The 27428-nt window shown below is 44.3% G+C and overlaps 1 protein-coding gene and 1 long non-coding RNA gene across 5 annotated transcripts; one reads left to right on the top strand and one right to left on the bottom strand.

The window, feature by feature from the left end:
• Positions 1–991: 991 nt before the first annotated feature.
• On the bottom strand, positions 992–18128 carry LOC122212991. Of its 4 annotated transcripts, none has more exons than XR_006199381.1 (4): positions 17445–18128; positions 7292–7421; positions 1635–1778; positions 992–1439 (listed from the first exon to the last, which is right to left on the bottom strand). It is a non-coding gene; the product is annotated as an uncharacterized LOC122212991 (long non-coding RNA). The 4 variants fall into 4 exon arrangements; XR_006199383.1 differs by having other exon boundaries at positions 1651–1778; XR_006199382.1 differs by lacking the exon at positions 992–1439 and adding an exon at positions 2003–2071 and having other exon boundaries at positions 1547–1778.
• RGCC (regulator of cell cycle) lies at positions 13981–27428 on the top strand. Its single transcript, XM_042927026.1, has 5 exons — positions 13981–14378; positions 14902–15087; positions 23989–24096; positions 25842–25904; positions 27194–27428. The coding sequence occupies exons 1-5, from the start codon at positions 14330–14332 to the stop codon at positions 27199–27201; spliced, it is 414 nt and encodes a 137-aa protein (XP_042782960.1). The 5' UTR covers positions 13981–14329; the 3' UTR covers positions 27202–27428.

Below are 27428 nucleotides of genomic sequence, written 5' to 3'. Positions count from 1 at the left end.
AAATGAGATACCACTTCATACCTATTAGGATGGTTATAATAAAAAAAAAAGACAGATAATATTAAAAAAAGACAGATAACAACAAGTACTAGCCAACTTATGGAGCAATTGGAACCCTCATCCATTGCTGGTTGGAATGTAAAATGGTGCAACTATTTTGGGAAACAGTTTGGCAGTTCCTCAAAATGTTAAGCATGGAGTTGCCATTTAACCCAGAAATTTCACTGCCAGATAAATGAAAACATATGTCCACACAAAAATTTGTACATGACCAGAAAGTGGAAACGAACACAAATTTCCATCACCTGGTGCATAGATAAATAAAACGTGATTGTGATGGTTAATTTGATGTGTCAACATGGCTGGGACATAGGGCCCAGATATTTGGTCAAACATTATTATGGATGTTTCTGTGAAGCTATTTTTTGGACGAGATTAACATTTAAATTGGTGGGTTCTGAGTAAAGCAGGTTACTGCCCGCCCCCCCCCCCCCACCGCGAATGTAGGTGGGCCTCATCCAATCAGTTGAAGGCCTAAATAAGACAAAAGACTGACCTCCCCTGAGCAAGAAGGAATACTGCCAGCAGATTGTATTTTGGACTCAAACTGCAAACTACCTCTTCTCTGGGTCTCCAGCCTACCAGCCTACTCCATCAGATTTTGGACTCACTAAACCTCCACAAACATGAGCCAATCTATTAAAAATAAATATATACATATATATATGTATATATATATATATATATATATACATATATATATATACACACACACACACACACACATATATATATACACACACACACACACATCCTGTTGGTTCTAATACAGTGGTATATACCTTTAATGAAATATTATGTGGCCATAAAAAATAATGAAGTACTAATTCATGCTACAACATGGATGAATCTTGAGAACATGATGTAAGTGAAAAAAAAAACAGTCACAAATGTTATGATTTCATTTATCTGAAAAGTCAGAACAGGCAAATCCATAGAGACATAAAGTAGATTAATGGTTCTTTAGGGCTGAAGGTGGGCGGGTGCTGGGAATGGGGAGCTGCCGCTGGTGGATGTGGACTCTCTTCTCAGGGGGACGAAAATGTTCTAAAGTTAGATTATGGTTATGGTTGTACAACTTTGTTCATATGCTAAAAATACTGACCTGTACACTTTAAATAGGGGAATTATATGTCAATACAGATTTTTGTTTTTACTCTAGGTAGGAGGCAGATACAACAGAGTTCATGAAGAAAGTACAAATACGTCTGAAATTCTGGGAAACGCTGAATTGGAGCCTGATGTTCCTCAGAGAGTCTTGTGAACCTCTCTGGAGACACACTGTCTGTACATGTTTCCTTTTTGCTCCCTGTTGTGTTATTCATAGTCACAGCAAATCAATCCAGTTTTGTCCTAGACTGGTAGCTGTATTACTCAACCTGATTAAAAAATATAAGAGCAAAATATAGGTCGGCTTATAAAGTGAGAGGTAGAGACGCTGACAGATGCTAAGGAAAGAGTCTAAAATACACGTTGGACCACTGCCTAGAAGGAGGATGGGAATTTATTATATGAGGGAGGTTTAAATGATACTTCATGTTCTGAGTGTTTCCATCCATGAACAAAGAGCTGACCTGCTTTCAACCTTACGTGGAGACAGAGGTGGTGGGGGCCGGCTGCACATCCAGCGCCTTCAATTATCTCTGAAAATCAGCATGCCTCAGAGATTCTTCAGAGAGCTGGTGCCAATATATTCCTGAGTGGCCACAGTCCATTCCCTCAAAAAAAAAATTTTTTTTAGAGAATGGGTTAAACATACAAATCAATTCTCTAGGAGTCTATGTATTAAAAAAAAACAACAACACTTTCATATTAAATAAAAGCCTTCATCAGGTAGTCAAGCTTTTTTTAGGTACCAATCCCTTCTCTGAAAACTATTGATCATGTACTACCCACCCCCACGTAGACCCTGTTGAGTGGACAGCAAGGGTTGTGACCCCACCTCACTGGCCACAGTGGATTCCACCAGGGGCAGATGTCTGACCCACACTGGGCCATCAGATTCTCCTTCCTGGAAATTTGGGAATTGGATATAGAGGTTAGTTCATATGCATCCTAAAAGAATTTTAGAGTGACTTATGCAAGTTTTCATTATATATGTTTATGGAATTGCAAAGGAGGTTATTTCCTGGGCTTTCCAAATTCTTACATTTTAAAATAAAATAATCATATCACTCTTACCTAAATATCTAAATTCATCCATAAAAAAAGAACAAGTACTTTATCAACAACAGGACATTATACATCATTCTTTTCTTTTCTTTAAACCGATGTTTACTTTCCAAATTCTCCATTTTGTGTTAGTCATAGTATCTTAATTCTCCAGAAGAAAAATACTTACATAAGTTGAAATAAGAAATTTAAAAATTTGCAGTGACCATAAAGCTCTAAGTGTGTTAAAAACAAGTAAATATGCTACCTATTTTCAGTGATAAATAGTTCATATTGATGAATATCACATATTCCTATTTATCCCCATTTAAAAAATCCTATCTATAACTATGTATCTGTAATCACTATATATAATGATTGACTTTGTTCAAATAACATGCAAAGGAAACTGGAAGTAATTTGCATATCAATGTAACTCAACTCTTTGACATTCTTCTCAGCTTTATGCCCCAAATGCCTTAGTGATCTTCCAGCAAATATTATTTTAATGATCTATCAGTGGACAATTCTAGTAGCTCCTTCGTCCAATTTTGATATAAGCAATAAAATGGAAACTTCTGACTTGCCTAGTGGCAGATACTGTCAGTGCCCCACCCACTTCTCTGAGACACCAAGCATTTCAGGATACAAAAATGGTGTCTTATTACAAATATGTATGACTGTCTCCAAGAGCTTTCCCTTTGCCTTAGTGTGAGGGAGACAAGTGTCAGGGAGTTAATGCCCCTGAGGACAGCCTTCAGTCAATGACAAGAGATCCTGAGCTTCCTTGCTTTTGCAGGTGGGATAGTCCTGAATGTGTTCTATATCATCTTCCCAAGGTTCCCTATGGAAGTGAGTGCATTTTTCTCAGTGGTAACTTGCTCATTAGGGCATTCTCTATTGGCTTCCTTCTCTTCCCTGTCACTTCTCACTGTCTTGCTAATGCTTCCTGGGATCACTTCCCTCATATTGCATTTGCCCTCAACTCTTGACCTTGGCAATGCTTCTGGGATAACCCAGCTGCAGTGAGTTGAACTGTAGCCCCCACAAAATATGTCCACGTTCCAAACTCCAGAACCTATGAATATGACCTATTTGGAAAAAGAGTCTTTGCAAAAGTCATTAAGTTAAAAATCTCACGACTAGATGATTCTGGATTACCAGAGAAGAGTCCCTAAATCCAAAGACAAATGTCCTTATAAGAGAAAGAAAAGAAGGCACAGAGACAGAGAAGGCCATGGGAAGACAGAGGCAGAGACAGGAATGACAAAGCCACAAGCCAGTGAATGCCTGGAGCCACCAAGAGCTGGAAGAGGCAAGGAAGGATTTTTCCCCTAGAGCCTTTGGAGGGAACACGTCCTGCTGACACCTTGATTTTGGACGCCTGGCCTCTAGAACTGTGGGCAAATAAACTTCTGGTGTTGTAAGCCTCCAAATTGGCAGTAATGTTTGTTATGGCAGCCACAGGAAACTAAGTTCTGGGGAAGGATGGTGGTGAGGGTTGCACAACAGTGGGAATGTACTTAATGTCACTGGACTGTGCACTTGAAAGTGGTTAAGTTGGTAAATTTTATATTTACCACTACCACCACAACAAAGTAGAAATAAAGAAAAAGTAATGGAAGCTAGAGATTAATAACAGAATTAGATTTAGTCAGTCCTCAAGGGATCCCATGGATTGGGGGGGCGATGTGTGCAAGAGGACTCTGTCATGTGATGTGGGGTGGGGGCTGAGCTCCAGAGGGGTTGGATATCTTGTCTTATCTTACATTCCCCATCTGTATCCTTCAGTGGGGTTAAAAGAACAAACCAGAAGGCATCCCTCCCATATAAAAACAAACTAACCAAACAAATATGGCATGATTTTATCTGGAATAGAGCAAGCTTCTGCATCCTCTAGACTTGGAAAGCTCCAGCAAAGCTCTTTCTTCCCTGGCTCTATGTCTACAGATGTGATGACTGCTATCACTGAAACCGGGCTGAGTTTGCTAGGCAGAGCCTTTCCACCAGTGAGAGTTCTTGAATTTTTGTGTTTTGGGATTCCTTTGAGCATTTTTGATACTTGAAGCAATACTTTGATGATAGGTATTAACTTCATCTAGAAAATCCACACATCCACATCCTCTCGTGGATCCTTCCAGGAGTTTGTGGATTTAGGATTACATGCACCTGCTCTAGAGGCTAGGCAATTTCATCTCGGCATTATGCGTGCTATGTGAGCAGTGGCCAACATCGGTACCAGTCAGGCCTTACTCATAGTTGCTTCTAGAAGTTCACTCATAGAGGAGACACATACAGTGTTAGCTGGGACTTTCCCAGGTTTAAGTGATAAAAAACGAATCTAACAAACAAGTTAAAAGTCAATATATTTGGTTCTTTTAACTGGAAATGTCAGGGATTGTGGGTTTCAGGCACCTCCAGATTTAGGCTTCAAGTGTATCATCAGGATTGAGTCTTTTTCCATCCCACAACTCTGCTCTCCAATGGGTTCTTAGATTTTCCTATGGAGGCCAAGTTCTAGGTGTCTGTGATAAATACTACTAGTGCTAGTATTTGAGGAGGAGAGATGAATTCTTTCTCTCCCAGGGTCAGATCCACCCTCTCTGTGTGGCCAGCCTGCATCTGGTGCCTCCCCTGTGTGTGGGAGAGGTGGGGCCATGTAACTGACAGCCTCAGAAGGTGGAGGAAGGAGTTTTTGAAAATAAAAGATCCTGGACAGAACAAAAGTAACAGATGTCTGCTGCAGACATGTATGCAAATAATTGTAAGTCCGCATGATGGATGGGTATGATAAAGGAAACACAGCAAGGTCCACTGGGGACATGGAAGGGGTTATCAACTTTACTGGATGCGGTAACGCCAAATAAAGCTTCATAAAAGATACCATGCATGAGGCATTAAAAATATATTAATTATATTCAATGTTACTCATCTACAGCTCCGTGGCTATTGTCTTTCTTGTTCATTTTTTTGTTCTTAGATCCAAGCATGATCCCTGCATATTTTGGCAACTCAAATATTTGTTGAACTGGGGTTTTAGAACAACAGTAAGATAGCCTCCTGTTTAGATGAAGATTTAAAGAAGTTGAAGCACAAAAAGATCATTCTGGTATTTTCCATTCTACTTTTCGGTTGCCTTTAGTTAACTTTTATCCAGAGAATCAGTTTTGAAATAACATCAGAACTCAGTTTTATTTTTAATGTTATTTTTTTGTCACAAACATCTGACAGCCTTGATTTTATAAGTTCTCAGGCTTCTTGCCCCATGACCAAGCATTATATGAGCACACTGTGCAAATCGTAAAATCATGGAAAAGTTTAAGCCAATCTTCTGACTTATAAAAGCTAGTTAACTCAGTCTTTACCTTATTCTTGTGATAGAATGGCAGTCCGTAAAGAATCTGGAGTGTTCTCTTTCTATCTGGCACCTCCCTAGAGAACTGATTTATAGATCTTTCTTGTCCTTCTGGTCCAAACAGACCTGAAAGCACATGGAATTTAGGTAGACTGCATATTTATTAAAGCTAATCTGGAGCCAGTGAAAAAATTACTAGGGGAGGAATTTTGACTTATTACTACCTGTTGTTTATACCAAATAGGTTTTTAAAAAATGTTTATTTATTTTTGAGAGAGAGAGAGAGTGGGGGAGGGAGAGAGAGAGAGAGAGAGGGAAGGAGGGAGAGAGAGAGAGGGAGGGAGAGAGAGAGGGGGAGGGAGAGAGAGAGAGAGAGAGGGGGAGGGAGAGAGAGAGAGAGAGGGAAGGAGGGAGAGAGAGAGAGAGAGGCAGGGAGAGAGCGCGTGCATATGCACACATGAGTGGGGTAGTAGCAGAGAGAGGGGGACAGAGGATCTGAAGTGGTCTCTGCACTGACAGCAGTGAGCCCAACGTGGGGCTCAAACTCCCGGACTGTGAGATTATGACCTGAGCTGAAGTCAGAAGCTCACCCTAATGAGTTTCTGGTGTCTCTATACCAAATAGCTTTTGATCTTTGTTTTCGAGCACTGTCACTTCACACCTGTAAGCCAGCTCATTTTACAAAGGGTCTGGGGGGATTTTCTCCCCAAACTGTATTTTCTTATTTAAAGTTTGTTTATTTATTTATTTATTTATTTATTTATTTATTTATTTATTTATTTAGAATTATTATTTTTTTAAGTTTTATGTATTTATTTTGAGACAGAGAGAGAGAGAGAGCATGAGCAGGGGAGGGGCAGAGAGGGAGTGAGAGAATTCCAGGCAGGCTCCATGCTGTCAGTGTGGAGCCGAAAAAGGCAGGGCTCAGACTCACAAACAGTAAGATCGTGACCTGAGCTGAAATCAAGAGTCGGACGCTTAACCAACTGAGCCACCCAGGTGCCCCTAAGTTTATTTATTTAGACATGCGTCCAAATAGGAGAGAGTGAGAGGAGGGGCAGAGAGTGAAGGAGAGAGAGAGAATCCCAAACAGGCACTGTCAGCACAGAGCCTGAAGTGGGGCTTGATCTCACAAACCATGAGGTCATGACTTGAGCTGAAATCAAGAGTCAGATGCTCAACAGACAGAGCCACTCAGGCGCATCTGCCCCAATTGTATTTTCAATGGACTCAGGCACTACGTTGAACTCACCACCCTCAGTTTACCTCCCACTGCTCTCTGGTCTATGCATGGCCCTTTTTTATTTTATCTACTTGGGTGTTTATTTGTTGATAACATAATGAACACCCATGAACTCATTATCCAATTAGAGAAGGAATACACCGACCATAACTTCCATCTTCCATACAGCGCTGTCCTGGCCCATTTACCCCCTACCCTGGACTCCTTCCACATGATGTAACCACAATTCCAAATTTTGTATTTTGTTCATTCTTGATATAAATTATTTTTTATCACACATTACATGCATGCAAACCATATAATGATCAGTTTTAATTGTTTATGACTTTTATAGAAAAGACATTATGCCATGTATAATCTTCGGGGACACTGTTCCCATTTCGTTTTCTATTACTAAGAGTCATCCATTTGTTGTGGCCGCTGTGATTCACTAATCTTCACCGCTATGTCGTATTTTATCACGTGAACACACCAGCATTTACCTATCTGGTCTCCTGAACACTGGAGTTTAGGCTTTCACATTTCTTGCTGTAATAGAGAGCTGCAGTGGAGATTCACATATGCGGTTCTCTCTCCTGGTGCGCACCTGCTGGAGTTGTCCACGGTTTATACCTAGGAATGGAATGTGGGATGATGGCAGGGTATATGAAATCCAACTTTGCAAAACAATGCCAGATTGTTTTCCAAAGCAGTTGTAGTAATTTCTACTCTCACCAGCAACATGTAAGACATCCTATTGATCTGCCTTCTTCAGAACTTGGTATTGCCAGATGTCTTAATTTTTGTCAATCGAATGGACGTAAAGTAATATCTCGTTATGGTCTTGATTTGCATCTCCTAGATTATTTACAAGGGACTCAATAAATGGAACAGAAAAAAATGATTATCCATGTGAAAAGTAAGTCAGATCCTATCTCACATCAGACATGCAAATCAACTCCAGATGGATTAGAGATTCAAATGTCAAAAGCAAAAACCTGAAAATTGTTAGGAGAAAATATGGGTAAATATATTTAGATCTTGGGGGAAAGGGAGGATTTCTTAAACACTGGACACCAAAAAAAACCCTCACTATAAAAAAGAAGTGTGATGAATTTGACTAGAATGAAATCAAAAGCCTGTATTCATCAAAAGACATGGTAAAGAAGGTAAAAAGCTACAAATTGAGAGAAGACATGTCACATATAACGAAGAACCTATCAAAAATAGCTTAAGAATTGCTACAAAATCAAAAAGGAAAGGACAACAACCCAGTAGAAAAATAGGCAAAAGACATTTTCATAGAAGAGGAAACACATAGAGCCAATACTCATGTGGCAAACTCAATTTCCTCAATTTTGAAAAGCATCTTTTGAGCGAAAACAGGAGAGTTTAAAAGCTACTAAATGTCCATCAACTGATGAATGGATAAAGAAATTGTGGTTTATATACACAATGGAGTACTACATGGCAATGAGAAAGAACGAAATACGGCCCTTTGTAGCAACGTGGATGGAACTGGAGAGTGTGATGCTAAGTGAAATGAGCCATACAGAGAAAGACAGATACCATATGGTTTCACTCTTATGTGGATCCTGAGAAACTTAACAGAAACCCATGGAGGAGGGGAAGGAAAAAAAAAAAGAAAGAGGTTAGAGTGGGAGAGAGCCAAAGCATAAGAGACTCTTAAAAACTGAGAACAAACTGAGGGTTGATGGGGGGTGGGAGGAAGGGGAGGGTGGGTGATGGGTATTGAGGAGGGCACCTTTTGGGATGAGCACTGGGTGTTGTATGGAAACCAATTTGACAATAAATTTCATATATTGAAAAAAAATAAAAGAAAAAAAAAATAAAAGCTACTATAGTCTTCTTCCAGGCTAAGCAAAAGCCAAACATCCAGAAAAACACAATACAACCTTAAACGTTCCTCTAATACTCAGGGAAAAGTAAAACTCAAGGAAAGTAAAATATTTACTAATGTATTTTAAGTTTACTCTGATTTTGCTTATTCCTGTTGCCTTACACATTGTTGGCATTCAACAATGGTTAATTAATTGATTGATTTCCTGTGCCTGGTTCTCTGTAAGCCTAACTTTGATTTCTTTCAGACTTGGAACAGATGGGGCACATAGTTTTAAGACATTAAGAAACATTATAAAACGTGACCTTCCTTCTCTGAACTCTGTGCCCTGTTCGCTATAAGAATAAAGCATCCACGCGAAGGAAGAACTCAGATTTAATCTAAAAGGCATGGTATAGCTATGCAGAGCCCAGACCCTGTGGTTGAAAACAAAGTGCTTAGTCGGCATTGCGGCATTGCGAGGGAGAATCAGAGCACAAAAGCGGATGGGAATGCCCCCAGGGCCCACCCCCACATAGGGACCTTGAAATCAAACAAATGTGCTCTTACAAAACAGGCACTATATTATAAGGTGACCTCAGCACTAGTTTAATAAAGGTGACATTTTAGAGAGGAGGTAATTCGTTTGCATCAGATTGTTAACATGTGAGCTCACTGTATTTTATTGACAATTTTTTGCTTAGGAAAACAGCTCAGGATATTAATACTTCTGAAGACTGGTCAGGAGGGGAGTATCTAAAGGAAACGGATGTGCTAATATTACCTTGTATTTTCTGCAGAAGCTATAACTTAATTAGTATAATCTTTGTGTTGGTTGGTTGGAAATTACATACTAAGAGACTTAGAATTTTGTTTTTTCTTTGACCCAGCAACTTATGAATTTATTCCATGAGTAAATTCATAACTTTATTTAAGGAAGCAATCATGAATGAGCCTAAATATATAGCTACTAAAATATTCATCAAAGTATCATCTGTAAAAATGAAAAAGTGAAAATAATCTGAATGTGGAAAATGGGGAACTGATTAAATTGTAGTCTATGCACATACCCATTAAAATGATGAGAAACAATATTTGAAGACATGGGGACTGATCTTATGGTCACAGGTTATAAACAGCATATAAGGCATGATTCTATTTAAAGCATATGCACCAATGTATGCCTAAAGAAAACAGACTGGAGAGATATACACCAAGCAGAAGAGAAAAGGCAGCACACATAAATAGAGGGCCACAGGACAGCCACAGAGCACAGACAGATTGGCAGAGATAGAAAGATTATGAGTAAAAACACAAACACAAAAACAAACCAACAAAAACAGTAGGACAATATTCGTTTGAAGGAATTTAAAAAATGTAAGCTTGAATCAACTCTCAAAAAAAAAGAAAATCAGAGAAGATTCTTTCTTTGCTGCTGTAACTGATTACCACAAACTTAGCTGTTGAAGACCATAGAAATGTTTTATCTTACAGGTTTGTGCATTAGGAATCCGGTAAGTATTCTCAGTGGGCCACAGTCAGGGTATTGGCGGAGCTGTGCTCCTTTGTGGAGTCTCTAGGGGAGAGTCTCTTTCCTTGCCATTTTCAGCCTCCAGAGACCTCCATCTTCAAAGTCAGTATCTCTGATCATTCTTCCTTAGTCACATCTCCCTCTGACTATAGCCAGGAAGGGTTCTCTGCTTTTAAGGATTTGTGTGAGTTATCTCTTCACCTCAAGACCCTTAACCTTCATCACATCATGTTCATTTTGGCACATTACTATGGGGATTTGGACGGGACATCCAGTTGTGATTGCTTTACAAAAAGCTGCCTCAAGTCTTTTTCTAGAAGGAGACCTGTGTGACCAAATGGCCTTCTGGAACCAGAAAAGTGTGTTAATCCTAGTGTAAGGCTGTATGGTTAATTTAGGTTCAGGGCTGGTGAAATACATATCCCCCACCCCTCCTCAGGAAGGGACAAGATCACAGTTGAACAGTGAGGTCACTTATCATCTTTGTCAATATGGCCATGTGGCTGGGACCGTGGGAGCCCCTGGAATAGAAAATGGAACAAGCCAGAAGGCTCAGTGGACTAGAGGTTTAACCTTTGTCTTTTGTCTGGTTCTACAGAAGGAAAAAACACAGAGGTGGACTCATGTAAGCAATAAGAGATAGGTAAGAGCATGTTAACTGAAGCATTGTTTGTGACAGAGAAAGATTGGAAACAATGCAAATGTCCATCAACTGGAGACTGGATATACAAACTGTTCTGCAGTCATTCAATGGAATTCTATTTGGCAGATTCAGTGGAGAAACTAGATCTGTGTGTATCAACATATGTGAAAACAATGTTGAGTGAAAACAAACATGTTGCAGCATTAAAGTAGTTCTGTAAATTTTAAAACACATAAAGCAATACTATGCATTTTTTTTTCTGTAAACATATAAGTAAATTTAGTTTCACTATAAAAACATGGACTGGGAGGGTGCTTACTGAGCTCATGGTAGTGGTTGTCTCTGGAGAGGGAAGGGGATAGGGCTTCGAAGGACAACCAAGGGGATATCGACCTTACCTATATTGTTATATTTCTCTTATTAAATGTACTTGAAGCATATGAAAAAGTGGTCAATTTAATTACTTATTAGTAAAGTGTAAATTAAAGCCACAGGAAGAAGAGGAAGAAGGAAGAGGAGGAGAAAGAGGAGGTGGAGGAGGAGAAGGAGGAAGAGGGGGAGGAGGGCGGAGGAGGGGGAAGGAGGAAGAGGAGGAAAAGGGGGAGGGGGAGGAGGTAGAGAGGAAGAACCACAGTCAGGTACCACAACACAGTCACTAGAATATCTGAAATTAACAAGTCTAACAATATCATATGTGGACACAAATATGAAGCAACTGGAATTCTTACACATTGCGGGGAGTGTAGATTCATTCAATCACTGTTGGTTTGAAAACTGTTTCCCAGTATCTTTGAAAGCTAAATATATGCCTATCCTGTGATTCTGAAATTCCACTCCGAGGTATAAGCTCAAGAGAAGTGAGGAGGGGCCCCAAAAGAAATCTGCAAGGCTGTTCATAGCACCTTTGTTTATGTTAGTGGATGACTAGAGATAATCAAACCAATTAAGTTATTCCACTTCTAGATATATATCCTAGAGACTCTTCATCATGTACACAAGGAGGCCCAAGAATACTTATTGTACAGCCACTTACAGGAGCAACAACAGCAAAATAACAATGCAAGTTGCCCACCAGCAGGACAACGGCTTATTACTGCAACAATATGGATGGATCTCAAGGACGTTATGTTAAGTGAAAGAAGCCAGATATAAAAGAACACATACGGTGTGATTTTAAGGAGTTTCACAATTAGCGAAACTCATTTCTGGTGACAGAATTCAGAATAGGAGTTACCATAGGGGTTTACTAACGGAGTGCTATTGACTAGAAAATGGCATAGGGACCCTTCTGGGGTGCTGACAAAATACTGTATCTTGATCCGGTTGGTAATCACACACGTGTATACATAGGGCAACTTTATCAACTATACACTCAAGATTTGTGCACTTGACTGTATGTCAGTTTTGACACACACATACAAAAAAATCCAAGGCAAAAATAACAATATGTTAGTTAACATGTGTTAATTCTCAGTGGTGGGTATAGAGTGCTATTACTTAATTCTCTATGTTTTCTTTACGTTAAAATTTACAATCAGGAAAGAGAGAGAGCAATAGTTCTCCATAGCCAAAGTGACACCCATCCTAGAGGGGCCCTCTGCCCAGCCATCTCCCCAACAAGGGGGTGAGTTCCCTTATAAGGGGGTACAGATGACAACAACCAACCAGCCTGTGTTAGTGGAGACAAGGTTATCTTCATGGTCACTCTCTCAGGAAATTGGTGTGGCTGCTAAAAAGTGGGGTGTTTTGTAGGGTCTTTTGAAGGTCAGTGTGGCTGATTCTTGAGCTGACAGGGACCCTGAGCCATCACGCATGAGCTGGACTAGAGCGCCAGCCTCCCTGCACCCCAGCCCCCGCAAAGAAGGCAGAATGGTATTTGGAGGGCAGCTCCGTGGCCTCAGCTTCCAGATTGGTTGCTGCTCCATTTAGCCCAGGGCATCACCCATATTGGGTGCATGGCAAGTCAAGAGGAAGGAAAAGAGAGGTACAAAGAATTTAAGGAGGTGGGAAAAATAAGAAAAAGAGGTAAAATGAAAGATGCATATGCCTTGCCCTGCAGCTTCAAGGACCTGGGTGGGTTATCTGCTTCCTTCTTTGGAGCCTCTTTCTCCTATGGGCTCAGCTCTTCACCTTACACTGTGGAGGAAGGGAGGGTGTGGTAAAGCCCAAAGTGGCTCCGAAACCAGACAGACCTGCCTTTCTGTCACTGAGTGGCAACCTGCTTGACCTCTGGTGCCTCCCTTTCCTCACCGGTGAAACAAGCATTAATTCCACCTCTCAGGGTCGATGTAGGGGCTGGAAATGGGGAATGCCAGGACCTGACCTAGGAGGCTCTTCATAACAGGGGAGAGGGGTAAGAAGAGGCCTCTCTTCCCTCTGAGGTCAGTTTTGTGGGTCAGAGACGCTGGCAGGGATGTCCAATAGAACTTTCTGAGATGATGGGTGTTGAGCACTTGATAGGTGTCTGGTGAGCCCTGGGGACTGAGTTTTTCATTGTATTCTATTTCAGCTGTTATATATTTACATAGTCACCTGTGACTGCTGGCTGCCGCAAGGGGCAGTGCAAGGAGAGTTATTCAAGAGAGCACGACTGCTCCCCCGCCAGGCGGCTGGGCAGGGTGGCCCATTGGTCTGGACACTGAAAGGCGCTGGGTATGCGCCGCATTTACGCAGTCATTTCTTCCCCTGAAAAAACTCTTCCTGAATAAAGTCGGGGCTGGCGTGAAAGCCCAGGACTGAGGTCAAACTCCGAGCTCCGGGATGGGAGCAATTAAGGTTTGTAACCGCGTGGACTCCACAACTTCGGTCCCTCCTCGTCCCCTACTCTCTCCAGTCTGCCTACAATCAGTAAGTCCCCTGGTGAAATGCGGTGGGGACACGGGAGCCTCCCTCTGCGTCTCCGCCACCCGTCTGGGCCTCCTAGGGCTACTGTATTCTTCGCATCAAACGCTAGAGGCTCGGCACTTCCCATTTCACAGCTGAGGAAACTAAGGCTCCAGGTTAAGGGCGCGCGGCAGGAAGCGGGGGAGCTCCAGCCCAGCCGTAAACTCTTTGGGGCTCCGGTGGCGACAGAGACACTGGCGACTGGGGTTGTCAGGGCGCGCGGGCGAAGCGGCGAGTAAATATTTGGGGCTGTAACCCGGGTTCCGGCAACTCACCGTCACTGCGGTTCCCCGGCGGGCGCGTGGCGAGGGCGGCGCCTGGGGGACAGGGGCGTCCCCGCGTGGCGGCTGGGACAGACCTCGCGGCCCCGCCCCGGCCCGCCTCCGCCAGCGGCTATAAGACGGCAGAGCGGGAGGGTGCCGGCGGTGGGAGAAAGAGCGGGCGTGCGCACCGTACTGCAGGCGGCGCGGCGGGAGCGCGGCCGGGCGAGGGCGGCCGGCAGAGCGGGTGCGTGGAGCGCGAGAGCCGGCCCGGAGCAGCCCCGGCGTGGGCGCGAGCGCGAGCGCGAGCGCGAGCGGCTGCACCGTTTCCGAGCCCAGCACCTCTTAGGACCCTCCGCCGCGCGCGCGGGGCCGAGCCTGCCCATGAAGCCGCCCGCAGCGCAGAGCAGCCCCGCGGCGGCCGCGGCCGCAGGTGAGTGCGGGACCCTGAAAGCCCTGGCCCCGCGGGCGCGGTGGGGGGCGAAAGGCGGGGGATCCGGGGGCGTCCCTTTACCCGCGGGTCCCCATCCTCCCCTGCGGGCTTCAGCTGCCTTCCTCGCGCCTGGCTGGGGCCACTTAACGGGCGCAGCCTGACCCCGTCTTGCCACCGCTTACCCGTTCGCACGCGCCCCCGAGGGACGAGCGTGGGCACAAGTACCCTACAGCGCGTGGGAAAGAGTTCGGCCGCGTGGATTAGCTGGGTGACCTTTGGTCTGCAGCTTCACTCAGCGGAGGCTCAGTTTCCCCATCTCTAAAACGGGCACGATTCATACCACCGCTTCAGGGGCTGGTTGGGAGTATGAAAAGATAAGCAACGGGCAGTGACAGCGTGGCTGTCACTCGGCAGGCGCGCGCTGAATGTTAGTTATCTTGGGGAATGGTGGCGGCCCCCTCCAGGCCCGGGGACGGGCTAGCCGTCCCGCCCCGGCACCTGAGTCCGTCATCCCTGTCCCCAGCCCCGGCCTTGGACTCGGCGGCCGCCGGGGACCTGACGGATGCGCTGTGCGAGTTTGACGCGGTGCTGGCCGACTTCGCGTCGCCCTTCCACGAGCGCCACTTCCACTACGAGGAGCACCTGGAGCGCATGAAGCGGCGGAGCAGCGCCAGCGTGAGCGACAGCAGCGGCTTCAGCGACTCCGACAGTAAGTGTGGCCCCACCGGGGAAGGCGCGGGAGCGCCGGGAACTCCCAACCAGGGGTCCTAGGGGCTCGAGTCTCAGTCTGCTTCTCTGGAAGCCGAGGGGTGGGGAGCCCAGCCAAGCGAGCCCTAAGGCTCCGCGCAGTCCCTAGGACGCCCGCAGACAGGCAAAACCCCCGGGTTGTCACGCGAAGGCTGTTGGAGGCACGCGGGTCTACCTGCTGCCTGCAGGTGTCCTGAGGCCGGAGGGTTTAAGCAGCTGCCCGGACTCAGCCAGACCGGGCTCCCGGGACGCAAGCCAGGCCTTCCCACCGTTACCTCCCCTCCCTTCCCTTTGCCCTTTTCTCTCTCTGCATGTTTTTCAGAGTATGTGTAGAAAGTGCCACAGGAATGGGGGTGGAGGGAGACATGGGAGGGCACAATACCGAAAAATTTGTGAAACCAGAAGTTTCATAAGCGGCTGTTCTTGGGATTTTTGAAATAACTTCTTGCGTTTTCTTCTGGCTCCGAGCTCCCAGACCGGCTGGTGCCCTGCATGCGGTTTTTGAAAGACTCCTTGGCACGGCGGGGCTCGAGTATTTTCGGAAGTGTCCTTCTTCAGGCAGGTCCACCACCGGGACCACTGGCTTCCACAGCTCCCCCCACCCCCACTCAGGCTGGAGAAGGAGCCAGAGGGCAGATGGGCACAGAGGTGCTTCCTGGCGGCTTTTCTCAGAAGGGAGACTACCGCAGGGTCTCTTTGTCTTAAACAACCTTGCAAGTAGCTGGACAATTTGTTTTTTGTTTTTTGTTTTTGTTTTTGTTTTTTAATTCGAGAACAAGTCGTCTTGTTCGAACAGATATGGGTATCTGTTTAGGTATCAGATAGAAAATTTGGTAACTTTTCAAATTGTTGGTTTTCAAATTCTGGAAGACTTACTATTTTTCAAAGTGAATTTAAATTTTTCTGACTTATTCTTGAGACTTCATTCTCTAGATGGGTTACCAGCACGAATGTCACTCCCTTTGCTGCCCTTGACTCTGGAAGTGAAAGCAATGACCCAAGGACCTTTCCTTGTGATTCTCTTCTTTTGAAATCTGAAGCTCTTCCTTGTTCCAGAGCAAAGATATAGTCCCAGACCCCATGTGAGCTGTCCTCCTGAGAATGAATAAAAGTGCTTGACACCCTGTTCAGGGATTGAGTCAGAAACCTGAGGTCCATCATGACTTTCCTTGGCAGTCCTGCCCAAGGGTTAGATTTAATTGAAGCTTTTGAAGTGAACAGGGATGGAATAGTGTGCTGCTAATATTCTGTTTTGCATTTTTGGACTTGATTGCTAATGACCAGACCGCTTGTTTTCAATTTCAAAGAGAAATCTCAAAACTTCTGAAATTTGTCTCAAAGCTGTGGCCAAACTTAAATATGTCTTCTTTTGCTGGGTCATGGAGCAAGTTATTCATCAAGTGCAAATTCTCTCTCCCACAAGAAAGAAAGCTGGGACAGACTGTCCAGTACTGCACTGTTGCAAAGAACAAGTCCTTTCTGACACAGGGCCTCATTTGGCTAGGATGTGGTCTGAACTTGCCCATCCTGGGTGATTGCAGCTCCCTCTGGGTAGGGTTTCAGATCTGGGACCTGTTTTCAGGGGCCTCAAAGAGAGGGTACTCAGAAACCCATCCTTAATGGTTTTGGGGGAGAAATTTGGAATAATCTATAGTTTCTCTTGGGGTGTATGTGCGTGCATGCATTTTGCTTTCTGCCCTTGTTGCTAACTGCTCAGCTAACCCTTAGTTTGGTGGCTAGAGAGTAATGGGGAGGGTATAAAGAAGGCTCAGATGATATTTGTCTTTTTTCATAAATGTGTAGCTTATCCCCCATAAGACTGGTTAGAAATAGTCTTGGCAGAATTGGTGTATATCTAAACAGTAATTTCTTAAGGAAGCATACTGTGTGTATCTTAACTGCCACCAAGTACTGAGCACAGACATTTATTATGCGTATTTGTCTGTTCAATGCTTTTCTGAGGAAGAGAATGTTTGAGAGAAGTAGATCCTACTGAGATTTAGGCCGCCAAAAGGGAGACATACCAGGATAATGATAATAAGAGCAGCTCAGTTTTACCAAGCCCTTACTATGATTATTGTTATTATTTATTAGCTCTTATCAGTAGTGATTTCTTTGTTGGGCTTTAACTGTGTTATCTCATATGACCTCTACCACAGTCCTATAAGATAGGCACTGTTATCTCCATGTTTCTGATAAGACAGCAGAACCGCGTGAGCTGTCTCTAAGACCTTGCTCTGTCACCATGGATGGTTGGCTGGAATGGGAACCAGGTCCTCAGGAATAGACCTGAAGTCCCGTTGGACCCAAATCATTCACCTGTTTATCAACAGTGGTTGTGTCTCTTCAAGGCAGTCGTCATCAGCCTGGGTCTGGAAGGTCTTGGTTTCTACACCTGTAAAATGGAAAGGATGCTATTTAGTAGTACTGTTAGAAATATCCATAAGCTCATGATGAGGAAGAAAAAAATCACTGTTTCATGCTCTCAAGAAGACATTAAAATGCATACACCAGGCTCTATCACATAAGTCAGATGTATTTGAGCCAGTGTCTTGCATGCAAATGTTACATATGAGCTACAAACCAGCAGCACCTTGATTCTCACTCTGCCTGCTACTTACTGCTCTATCACTCAGAAGATCCACCTTCCAAGATAGCTCAAAGTAGCAGTTCTGTTTTTTGAAGAACCCTTCCTTTTCTCATTAGAAAAAAAAAAAAAATTAGGGTTGCTTTCATACAAAGGAGAAACATAGATATTCCTTCCACCCAAAGAAGCAAGTTATTTAGATAGGAGAGAAGAATGGACATTTAAAAAGAAATACTCCTTCCTGGGCACCTGGGTGGCTCGGTTGGTTAAACGTCTGACTCTTGATCGTGGCTCAGGTCATAATCTCATGGTTGTGAGATCACGCCTTCTGTCAGATCCAACTGGGCATAGAGGCTGCTTGGGATTCTCTCTCTCTCCCTCTCTCTCTCTCAGCTCCCCACCTCCTGCCCTGTACACACACTCTCTCTCTTTCTCAAAAAAAAAAAAAAAAGAAAAAGAAAAAAAGAAACACTCCTTCCTGTTCCTACTGATGGGGTGGGAGGGGGAGGTCCTCCAAAGATGTGAAGAAGACCAAAATGAAAATTGCAAGATAACTCCACATTAAGGATGGCATTCAAATAGGGGTTGATCAAAACAGGCTGGTTCCTTTCCCCTAGACTTCGGTCCAGCAGGTGAGATCTCAGACACTTTAGTGGGAGCAGTTTTAACATCAGCAGTGGAAGGGCAGTGTTGTTCAAACTTCACCCTTAGAGGGATTTTAGGGGTTGTAAACTTCTTTGGTTTTAACTTTTAAAAAAATATATTGTTTTCAGTATTTTCAAAATTGTAAAGGCACACCATGATTTCTCAAATATGTTTAATGAAATTTTAACTCATAATTACTGGTTTTCTAAAAATTTTTAATGTTTATTCATTTTTGAGAGGAAGAGACAGACAGAGCATAAGTGGGGAAAGGGCAGAGAGAGAGGGAGACAAAGAATCCGAAGCAGGCTCCAGGCTCCAAGCTGTCAGCACAGAACCTGATGCAGGCTTGAACTCGTGAACCTTGAGATCATGACCTGGGCTGAAGTCAGACTAATGCCCAACTGACTGAGCCACCCAGGCGCCCCTTTAATTACCAAGTTTTAGCCAATGTGTTAATTTATGTTTCCACTGAATGATTTTATATGAAGTTTACAGTATGACCTTGAACTTTAAATGGTGGTATGAACTATCTCTGCTGTATTGGGATTTCACTTACCTTTTTTCCTTTGAAGAGAGGAAGTGTTTTGCTACTTAACAGGAAGGGTCTGAAGGCTGCTGGGACTGCAAGAGATATTGTGATGTTGTGGAGCCGTTTTAGGGAATGAGGAACTGGCTTCTTTCAGCAGGTGCAAGACCAGAACATTTGTATATCTTTTCCTAGTCTGCTCCAGCTTGGCCCTGGGAGAAGGTACCTTGTGGACAGTGGGTGTTAGCATGACAGGTAGCATATTGGCTGATTTGGCATAGGAGATCCAGAGACTGGAATCTGAACTTGTTCAAGCCTTGAGAGAACGAGAAGTTAGGAGCTCTCGGGCTGCCCTGGCACTGTTAGGAATTCCAGATGGGTGACAGGTCTCACTCGGGCGGAGACCTCGAGAGGTGTCCAAAGGGACCCAGCGGTCAGGGAAGCTGGGACAATATTGGTGAAAGGGAAAAGGGCTCTTTCTTACTCTATCCTACTTTTAGTGAGGCTTTCAGGATTTAGATTTTGTGGAGGAGATTCACCCCTCCCCACCACCATTCACTGTGGCAAAAGGGAAAGAGGTCCAAGGCTTTCTTTTTCTCAGTTAATTACTATAGTTTGCTTGTCTTCAACGTGTGGGATTGTTCTATATTTACAGGAGCTCTGGGCAAGGTTTACTGTCTGTGGTTTTACTTCCCTCTGGAGTAGCACATGTTGGTGCTAACCCTAAATTACCTTTCTCCCCACCCCCAAACTAAAAGAGCACAACTACCTTTTAAACAAGATTCTGTTTTTACAGCTGAGTTTCTCAAACTCTGTTGGTGCTCTTAAAGTTAGATCTTTGTATATTGAATATGCTTACATTTCTTCTGATGGTGTCTTAGGGAACTTGGTACCTAAGTTTGAGGTTCCTGGATTCCGCACGCCAAGTTGACCGGCCAAGGACATTTCTAATGGGCCTTTGAGATGCCTGTGAGATGGGGCTTTAGAGCTGATTGAAGTAGATTTTGTGGAGCCCTGAAATGTAGTCTTATCACCTGCTAAGGTTCCCCAAATCATCACTGATTGTGTCCTTGAACCCCTGTTAATGGCACCACCTGATATTGGGGTGGGGCCATAATACATTAATATGCTATCAGCCAGCAACACATCGCTATCATTTTATCAGACTAACAGGCTGTTGTTTTGCAAGGGATAGAGTTCCAGAGGTGTGAAAAGAACAGGAAGTTAGGCTTTACTTACCTTTTAATCTACCCTAATGCCTACCGTGAAGTCTTGTTCATTGAGGGTGCTTAATAAAAGTCCATGGAGTGAAATTTTATGGGATAAAGGAAAGTGATGTCTACAGCTTGGGGGCACTTCTGTGTTGGTGGTTTGTTTTAGGGAGGTTTATTCGAGGGTGCCTCAGAAGATAAGCCTCTCTTGAGAATTTTGCTGCTATCTAAAGAAGAGGAGGAAGCCCAGGCTCAGAATCTTGCTTGTTAACCATTCGCTGTGGGGCCCTTTGCTCTCCTGGACAGGTTATCCTCCATTTAACTAGGAACTTTAGAATAAAATCATGAAAACCAGGGGCGCCTGGGTGGCTCAGTCGGTTAAGTGTCTGACTTCATTCAGTTCAGGTCATGATCTCTCAGTCCATGAGATCCAGCCCCGCCTTGGGCTCTGTGCTGACAGCTCAGAGCCTGGAGCCTGCCTCAGATTCTGTGTCTCCCCCTCTCTCCACCCCTCCCCCCTGCTCACATCTTTCTCTCTCTCAAAAATAAACATTAAAATAATTAATTAAAAAAATCATGAAAATCATACATATCATACACGGAGTGGCTAGCTTATTATTTCCCTTTTGCTAAGGAAGAGACTAAGTCTCAGAGGTGAAGTGATTTGCACAGGGCCACGCGGTTGTCATATGGCCCCTTATCCCATACGGCCTTACTGTGGCAGCTTCTGCTGGGCCTTGTGGTAGCTTTGGGCTTCCTGAAGTAACTTTTTTTCATCTTTTTCATGAATGACGTATGTAGAATATTACCACAGGGTGGGACTGAACTGTGGGCAGGTTTGGCTTCAGGATGCTGAGGGTTCGTTTCCTGTTGATGGTTGAATATTTTGGAGCCTGGAGTTAGGTCTGGCTCAGGTTGTGCACAGAAGCTCATGGAAAGAGAGAGGAATCAAGGTGTGGCAATGAGCTTCTGTGTGAACTTGTGTGTGTGGTTGGTTAGGAGGTGTGGGGGAGAGGGGAAGTGGGGAAGTGAGTGTATGCTAAGTTGACATGCTTGTGTGTGTGTGTGTGTGTGTGTGTGTGTGTGTGTGTGTTTGCGTGTATCTATCTATCTCTATATATCTATATAGGGGTATACCTATATATATATATGCATATATAGATAGATATTGTAGCCAGAATTTTTTTTCTCTCTCTCCCTCATTGGGGGAGTAGCATTCCCCCATTCATTAGCAGTAAGAGGAACTTCTGATTATGTTAAGTTTGATTTGCAACTGAATTTATTAGGCAAGTAACAGCCAGTTTGTCTATATATTTTCTGAGTTTGAAGAAAATACTTGGATCAAAAAGGCATATTAGCACCAGGCTGTAAAGGCTAAGAGGTACACAGTGACAACATCCCAGTACCATGACTCATTCTCTACAGAGTCTCCAAACCACCTGAGTTTTTCCTGAATCCTCACTGGATTCTTTTTTTCCTACCATTTTGCAATGGCCTTTTTCCTGTCTAGATCATTCCTTCCCCGAAAGTTCAATGACATTTGGTCTACTTGCCTGTGAGGTAAACAAACTGTGTGTGAGTGTGTCCCTCCCCCCCCAAAGGATGGCTGTATGTGGATGTAAAATTGCTGAAAGTTGGAGCAGAATAGGGATGAAGTCCAAAGTCAGGGCAAGGGCCAGTGGTGCAGGGCTGGGTGGAGTGAGGTATGCTGGTGAAACTGGCTCTCAAGGGCCAAGTGTTTCTGAGAGATAGAGACCAGAGGTGTGGCCATGGAAGCCTGGGCCAGCGAGTCTCTGGGTTCGGCGGTCTGGGCCAGGGATGGGAGCGATGCTGTCAGGTGTCCTCAGAGCCAAAGATAATGTGCCAAACGCCTCATGTTCTTTCCTTCTGGCTCCGGGGTTTGGGCATGAAGCCGGCCTCCACAGGGCTCTCTGTGGTTTTCCTGCCCCTGGGTCTTACCTCATCTTTTCCCCTACAAGTTTCTCAGGTTCTATTTGTGGCGATTCTCCTACCTATTGCGTGGTGACAAACAGTGACGCCCTGCCGTAGGTCTGCCATGGACACGGCCGCTTTCCTGTATGTAAGGGAAAGGCTTTTCCTTGAGAAAATCCAGACTGCTCTAGGGGTGGGCTCAGCTGGAAAAGCAAGCAGAAGGGCTTCCCCATTTGAGTTCCTGTGCAAGTGTCCTGAGACATGTTAATGGGCTGCCACAAAAAAGGTGTCCCATAGTTAAACTGGAGAAACAAGACTTCTCAGGGACATTGAAGCGGGAAGACCCAGTAGGAGTCTCCAAAGGTGCTCAGTGTTTCTCAAACTTAGTTGATCACATACATGGTTCTTCTTTCCCAAGGACCAGTGTTCTGAGGAACATTTTTTGGGGGGAAATATTATGTGTGGGGTTTGGTATTTTGGATCTCATTAGGTGTTCATCACCAAAGCCCTGAAAAGTGACTGTGGTCCTTTTAGGTGACTTAGGCTGGACCTCTGAGGGGAGAAAAGATCGTGAGAGTTGGGCATGTCTGGAAAAGTGAACAAGATGAATGCGTAGGTCAGGAAGATAAGATGGCACTGGGGCCACCTGGTCAGAGGAGGGTGGGAGGAAAGGGAGCCAGGTGTAGGGTCTGAGAACTTGCAGTAGTCTTTTAGGGATGAAGCTCAATTATTGTGTGATGAGAAACCTCTGCTTTGGAAAACGCTTTTTATGTTTTATAACTTATTCATGTTCACTTTGAGTTATGGGGACCAAAGAAAGAAGTTTTTGCCTCCTCCTGAGTTGGAGGTCGTTGGATTCAAGTGAGTGAATCCCAAAGAGGAATAGAGCCCTGGCCAGGCCCTCTTGATTCAGCCGCCCTCCGTCACCTGCAGAGACTTTCCAGAGGTCATATCTGCTACAAGTGTGCCTGGCTTTGTGTTTTGTTTTAGCCAGGAAGACTGTTACTTTGTGACCTCACAGGCCACATCCTGCTTCCGCTGGCTGCTCTGCCTTTGAGCCCTTTGAGGGGGTGGAGCTCAGCCACCAGCTCCCTTTTGGTGTCATGGCCACATGGCTGAACTGGCTGTGGGCTGGTTTCCTCATTTTTGGCAGGATTTAGAGAAGTAGAGTCTCAGAACTTCAGAGCTGGAAGGAACTTTAAGGATTATGTAGCCTTCCCATTTTATTGATGGCTAAGCCGAGGCTCAGAGATGCAGTCTTGCCCAAGGGCGCCCGAGTATCTAAGTAGCTGAGCTGGTTCCCTTGACTCCCAGCACAACTCTGCTTCTGGGACCTTGCCTTGCTCTTGCTCTTGCTCTGGTCTTTGGGGTACGGCAATAGAAGAAGCCACAGGATCACTCCAAGTGTCTATAATTGACAACGTCTAGAAGAAATATTTGTCTCTGACCCTCTAGCTTATTTATCCTCAGAATGTAGGTTCTCAGGAAAACCAGGCCAAAGACAGTCTTGAGCAGTCAGGGAGGATTCTGAAGTAATGGGACCCAACCTTATGTTTGTATTTCGGGGAGTTCAGAGGGCAGAAGGGACATTTTTCAGGAGAGACGATTCTTTAGGTCTAAAATCCTGAACCAGCCCCCCACCCCACAATAGCCAAGCATCGGCTCAGCTGTCAGTTAGACTCCTGGGCAGTGGGATCCTGTGTGTTGCAAAGGAGGCTGGTCTGGTCGTGATCATCCTGTCACACTCTCCTTTTTTTTAGGGAAGCAAGGCCTTCAGTGTGCCTGACTGGACACACACACACACACACACACACACACACACACAGGCACACACCCCTATCTCAAATCATTTTGGGGCATGACTATAAAATCTGGAAATCAACCTGTTTTCTTTACGACTTTGCTCCTTTGGGAGATGAGCTGAAAACCATCTCGAACGAGTTACATTTTCTTTCCTGAAAGGTGCAGATTCGCTCTATAGGAACAGCTTCAGCTTCAGTGATGAAAAACTGAATTCTCCAACAGACGCTGCTCCAGCTCTTCTCTCCCCCACCGTCCCTCCTCGGAAAGGTAGGCTCTTGAGTGGTGGTATGAGGGTTTTGGTTTCCTTCTTCTCTCACCCTTCCCGGTCTCTTGTCTCTTCCGCCTGACCCCCGACCCTTCCCAAATGTGCAAAATAAATAGATAAAACTAACATCTTCCTATGGTGTGAGGTGGAACTGTCCTTTCTCAGGATTCTGATCGGTGTAAAAATGAAATCAGGTAATTGAGGGGCAAGGAACCAGATCCGCAGGGAGAAAGAACACTTGTCTTTACGCTCTGCTTTCTCTCACGTGGTGTAATCAAGACCATGCCAAATGACAGTGCTCTCTCAGACTGGTTGGTTCGAGAATTGAAAACTCAGCAGTTAGGGTTTGCAGAAAGTGAGATCCTTTTTATTGCATTAACTATGTAACCAATGCTTTCAGATTACCAATTTAGCAATTCAAGGGGGTCATCATCATGAGGCAGGCCATGATCTCACATGATTTAAAATAGCAGCTCCAGCCTGTCTCTACTGTGATATTAATAGACCTAAAAAGTTTTTAAAGATGCATGAGCAGTTTCTTATTTTTTGGAACTTGTAAAGTGTCTCCAGCTAGAGAGCTGAATGTTCTGTTACATTGGACAAGTGCCCTCTTGAAAACAAAAGGAGTTTTTCTCCTCAAGAAACATTATACTTGCTGAAAATAGTTGCAGAATGCAATAAAAATGGAACATGGTTAAAAAGAAATATGAAGATTCTATTACTTTTCTCACTCTTGGCATTAAAGGCAGAATTTCCCTCTTTTTCAAAAGACTGATTTTTAAATTCTCCTCTCAACATAGCCGTGTTGAGCAGTCACTAGGGACTCTGCTGTTGTCCAGCTCTCTGCAAAACGGAGCTATTGAATTCAGAGAGACAGGGCAGTCTAGGAAGTGGCTGAAAACGTGCCGAGATTTGCTACCTGATCTTTAAGAGGTAGGAATTACAGAAGGAGGAAAAAGCCCTAGTGGCAAATTGACTTTAAAAGCTGAGAACAACGAGCCATTTGTAGCCAGCCAGCAAGGGTTAATTAATACAAATATCCAGGCATGTGTTTCGGACAAGGCATGAATGACGAACCCTACAGGTACGAGTATATGTCTCAGGATATAGAGGGAACAAAATCAAGACAAGGACTGGCTGCCTTGTCCTGATAGCTGGATGGGATGAGGCTGTCCCAGACCCGGAGGCCTCAGTTTGCCTTTCCGTACCATTTTGACAAAGAACAGTGGCTCCTCCTTCGTTTCATACCGAGGGCTGTGGTATTGCCCTGGGGTGGTGGCACAAACAAGAATGTGTCAAAGGCGAGGCTTAGTGGGAATATTGAATCTGGGTGTCCACTCTGCACTGTGCCACACTTACCGGACATTTTTGACTGATAACTCAAAACCTACAGAGTCAAAAAAATCAAAACTTTTCATCTTCCTTTCCAGCCTCTCCTCTCCCCTGCCCCTCAGACTTTTAAGGTAGTGAAGGGAGATTCTTCTTCTAGGTTGTTGGGGTGAGGGTGGCACAGGGGATGATGAACTGAAAAAACACAAGAAGGGGACGTCTAGGTTAATCTTCAGAATCAGTGTCTGAGTTGACTGTAAATAAACATTGGAGCAGACACTTGGGGTTGGTACGGGACAGTCTGAAATAACGTCTCTGAAGATCCAGAGATACAAAATGGGGTCGCATAATCCTGGGAACAGAGGGCTTCTTGAGCTGTCATTGATATGGAAACTGAAGGTCGACTCTTGTTTTTCAGCTAAACTAGGAGACACGAAAGAGCTAGAAGACTTTATTGCTGATCTTGACAGAACATTAGCGAGTGAGTACGCGCCTCGTATTAAAAAAATCAAACAGAAAACCAACCAACACCGCTGATAAAGTGCCATAATAGTTACCAGCTTGCCTGGGGGCAGGAAGTTACATCACTGGGCTTCTTTAGGTTCAGAAACAGGACCCTAGTGGCTCAGAAAGAAATTCTGAGGACAAGTTTGCATTAATGTAGACCGTGTGCCTTTCCAAACAGTGAGAACAGGTTACCAGCAAACAATGACATTTTGTTTGAAAAATGCAGAGTAGTTATTAGAGCAAGATTGGAGCTTTACCATCACGATGTCCTGGCAGGCTTTTTGGAGGAGAAATGAGCCGACTGACTACAAAACCAATGTTTTAACAAGCCAGATGGTTCCATCCCATGGGCCAAGGAAGTGTTCCCAGGTTAGATCCAAGGATTTGGGGAGGTCTGACTTCTAAAGGGTTGAATCCCAAAAGAAAGAATTGGCCTGGGGAGACCCCATAGCCAAAGGCTCACACCAATTAGTGAAAAACCTGGATTAAGTACACACTACTTTGTGTCCCATTTGGCAGTTACACTAATGGTACCCCTTTATGTGACTGGAAATGTTGGGAACTGAAGATATCAGACCATAACTACAATGGGGGTGGGGGGTGTCCAGAAGACGGGGCCCTGAGAACCAATCTACCCACTCTGTTTCAAGAGGAAAGGATTACAGGAGCCAGAAGAATCAGCTAGGACTTCTGGGATAAAAGTTTCAGCAGCTCTACTCTTGGGGGAGAGGCGGGGGTCTCATTCAGTCACAGAGCAGAAGAATTTTTTCCTAGGGTCTTAATTTTTTTAATGAAAGAGTTGATTTTCCATAAGGAATGTTTTATGGTATCCTCTGCTAAATAGCCAGGTGTAACCTGAAAAATTAGATCCAAAGCTGATTATGTAAAAATGACCCTGTTCCTCATACTGTTTCAGACAGACGTAAATCTCAAGTGGAAAGTCCTTGTGTTTTTTCTACCTTCTCTTGCCCGTTCTCTTACCTGCTATACCATCCCACATCAGAAGACCCACGCCTGTTTTGACAGAGATTATTGTAATTACAGCACAATTTGTACGAGTCCCGTGGAACAAGCCTGCCTACTTCATGGAAATTGCAGCTGGCCTCCCGGTTGTACCAGTTAATCAGACATACATTACGTGGGAAACCTGCCATTAAGTGTGATGCTTTGATGCCTGTCTGCGACGGTGTTAAGCTCTGGTTAAGCCTAGGAATTGGAAACTCTTATGAGTGCATGATAACCTTATTTATCTCCTTTTAACAGGTATGTGAAACAAGGAGAAGTTCTGGGTCCTTTCATCCTAAGGGAGAAGCTTCAGAAAGCTCCGAGGACCCTGGTAAAATCAGCTTACGGAATTTGCTGCCAGAGCAGACAGAGATGAGAACTCACCTACCAGCAGGCCATTCTCAGACTCGTTCTGAAACCAGCCTTTGATCATCTCTGGGCAATTTAGAGAGTGAAACTGACTTTGTTGACCAGCTTGCAGCATATTAGAACA

Source organism: Panthera leo, chromosome A1 (assembly GCF_018350215.1).
Source record: "Panthera leo isolate Ple1 chromosome A1, P.leo_Ple1_pat1.1, whole genome shotgun sequence".
In the NCBI taxonomy this organism is placed as follows: domain Eukaryota; kingdom Metazoa; phylum Chordata; class Mammalia; order Carnivora; family Felidae; genus Panthera; species Panthera leo.
Note: the sequence above shows the minus strand (reverse complement) of the source record. Positions and strands in the feature narration are given on the sequence as shown.

What these genes read in the sequence shown, in the direction of transcription:
- RGCC (XM_042927026.1), top strand. Translation starts at nt 14,330, where the DNA reads ATGAAGCCGCCCGCAGCGCAGAGCAGCCCCGCGGCGGCCGCGGCCGCA. An exon ending in CGCGGCGGCCGCGGCCGCAG is followed by an intron (nt 14,379 to 14,901) that starts GTGAGTGCGGGA and finishes CCCTGTCCCCAG; the next exon opens with CCCCGGCCTTGGACTCGGCG. An exon ending in CGGCTTCAGCGACTCCGACA is followed by an intron (nt 15,088 to 23,988) that starts GTAAGTGTGGCC and finishes CTTTCCTGAAAG; the next exon opens with GTGCAGATTCGCTCTATAGG.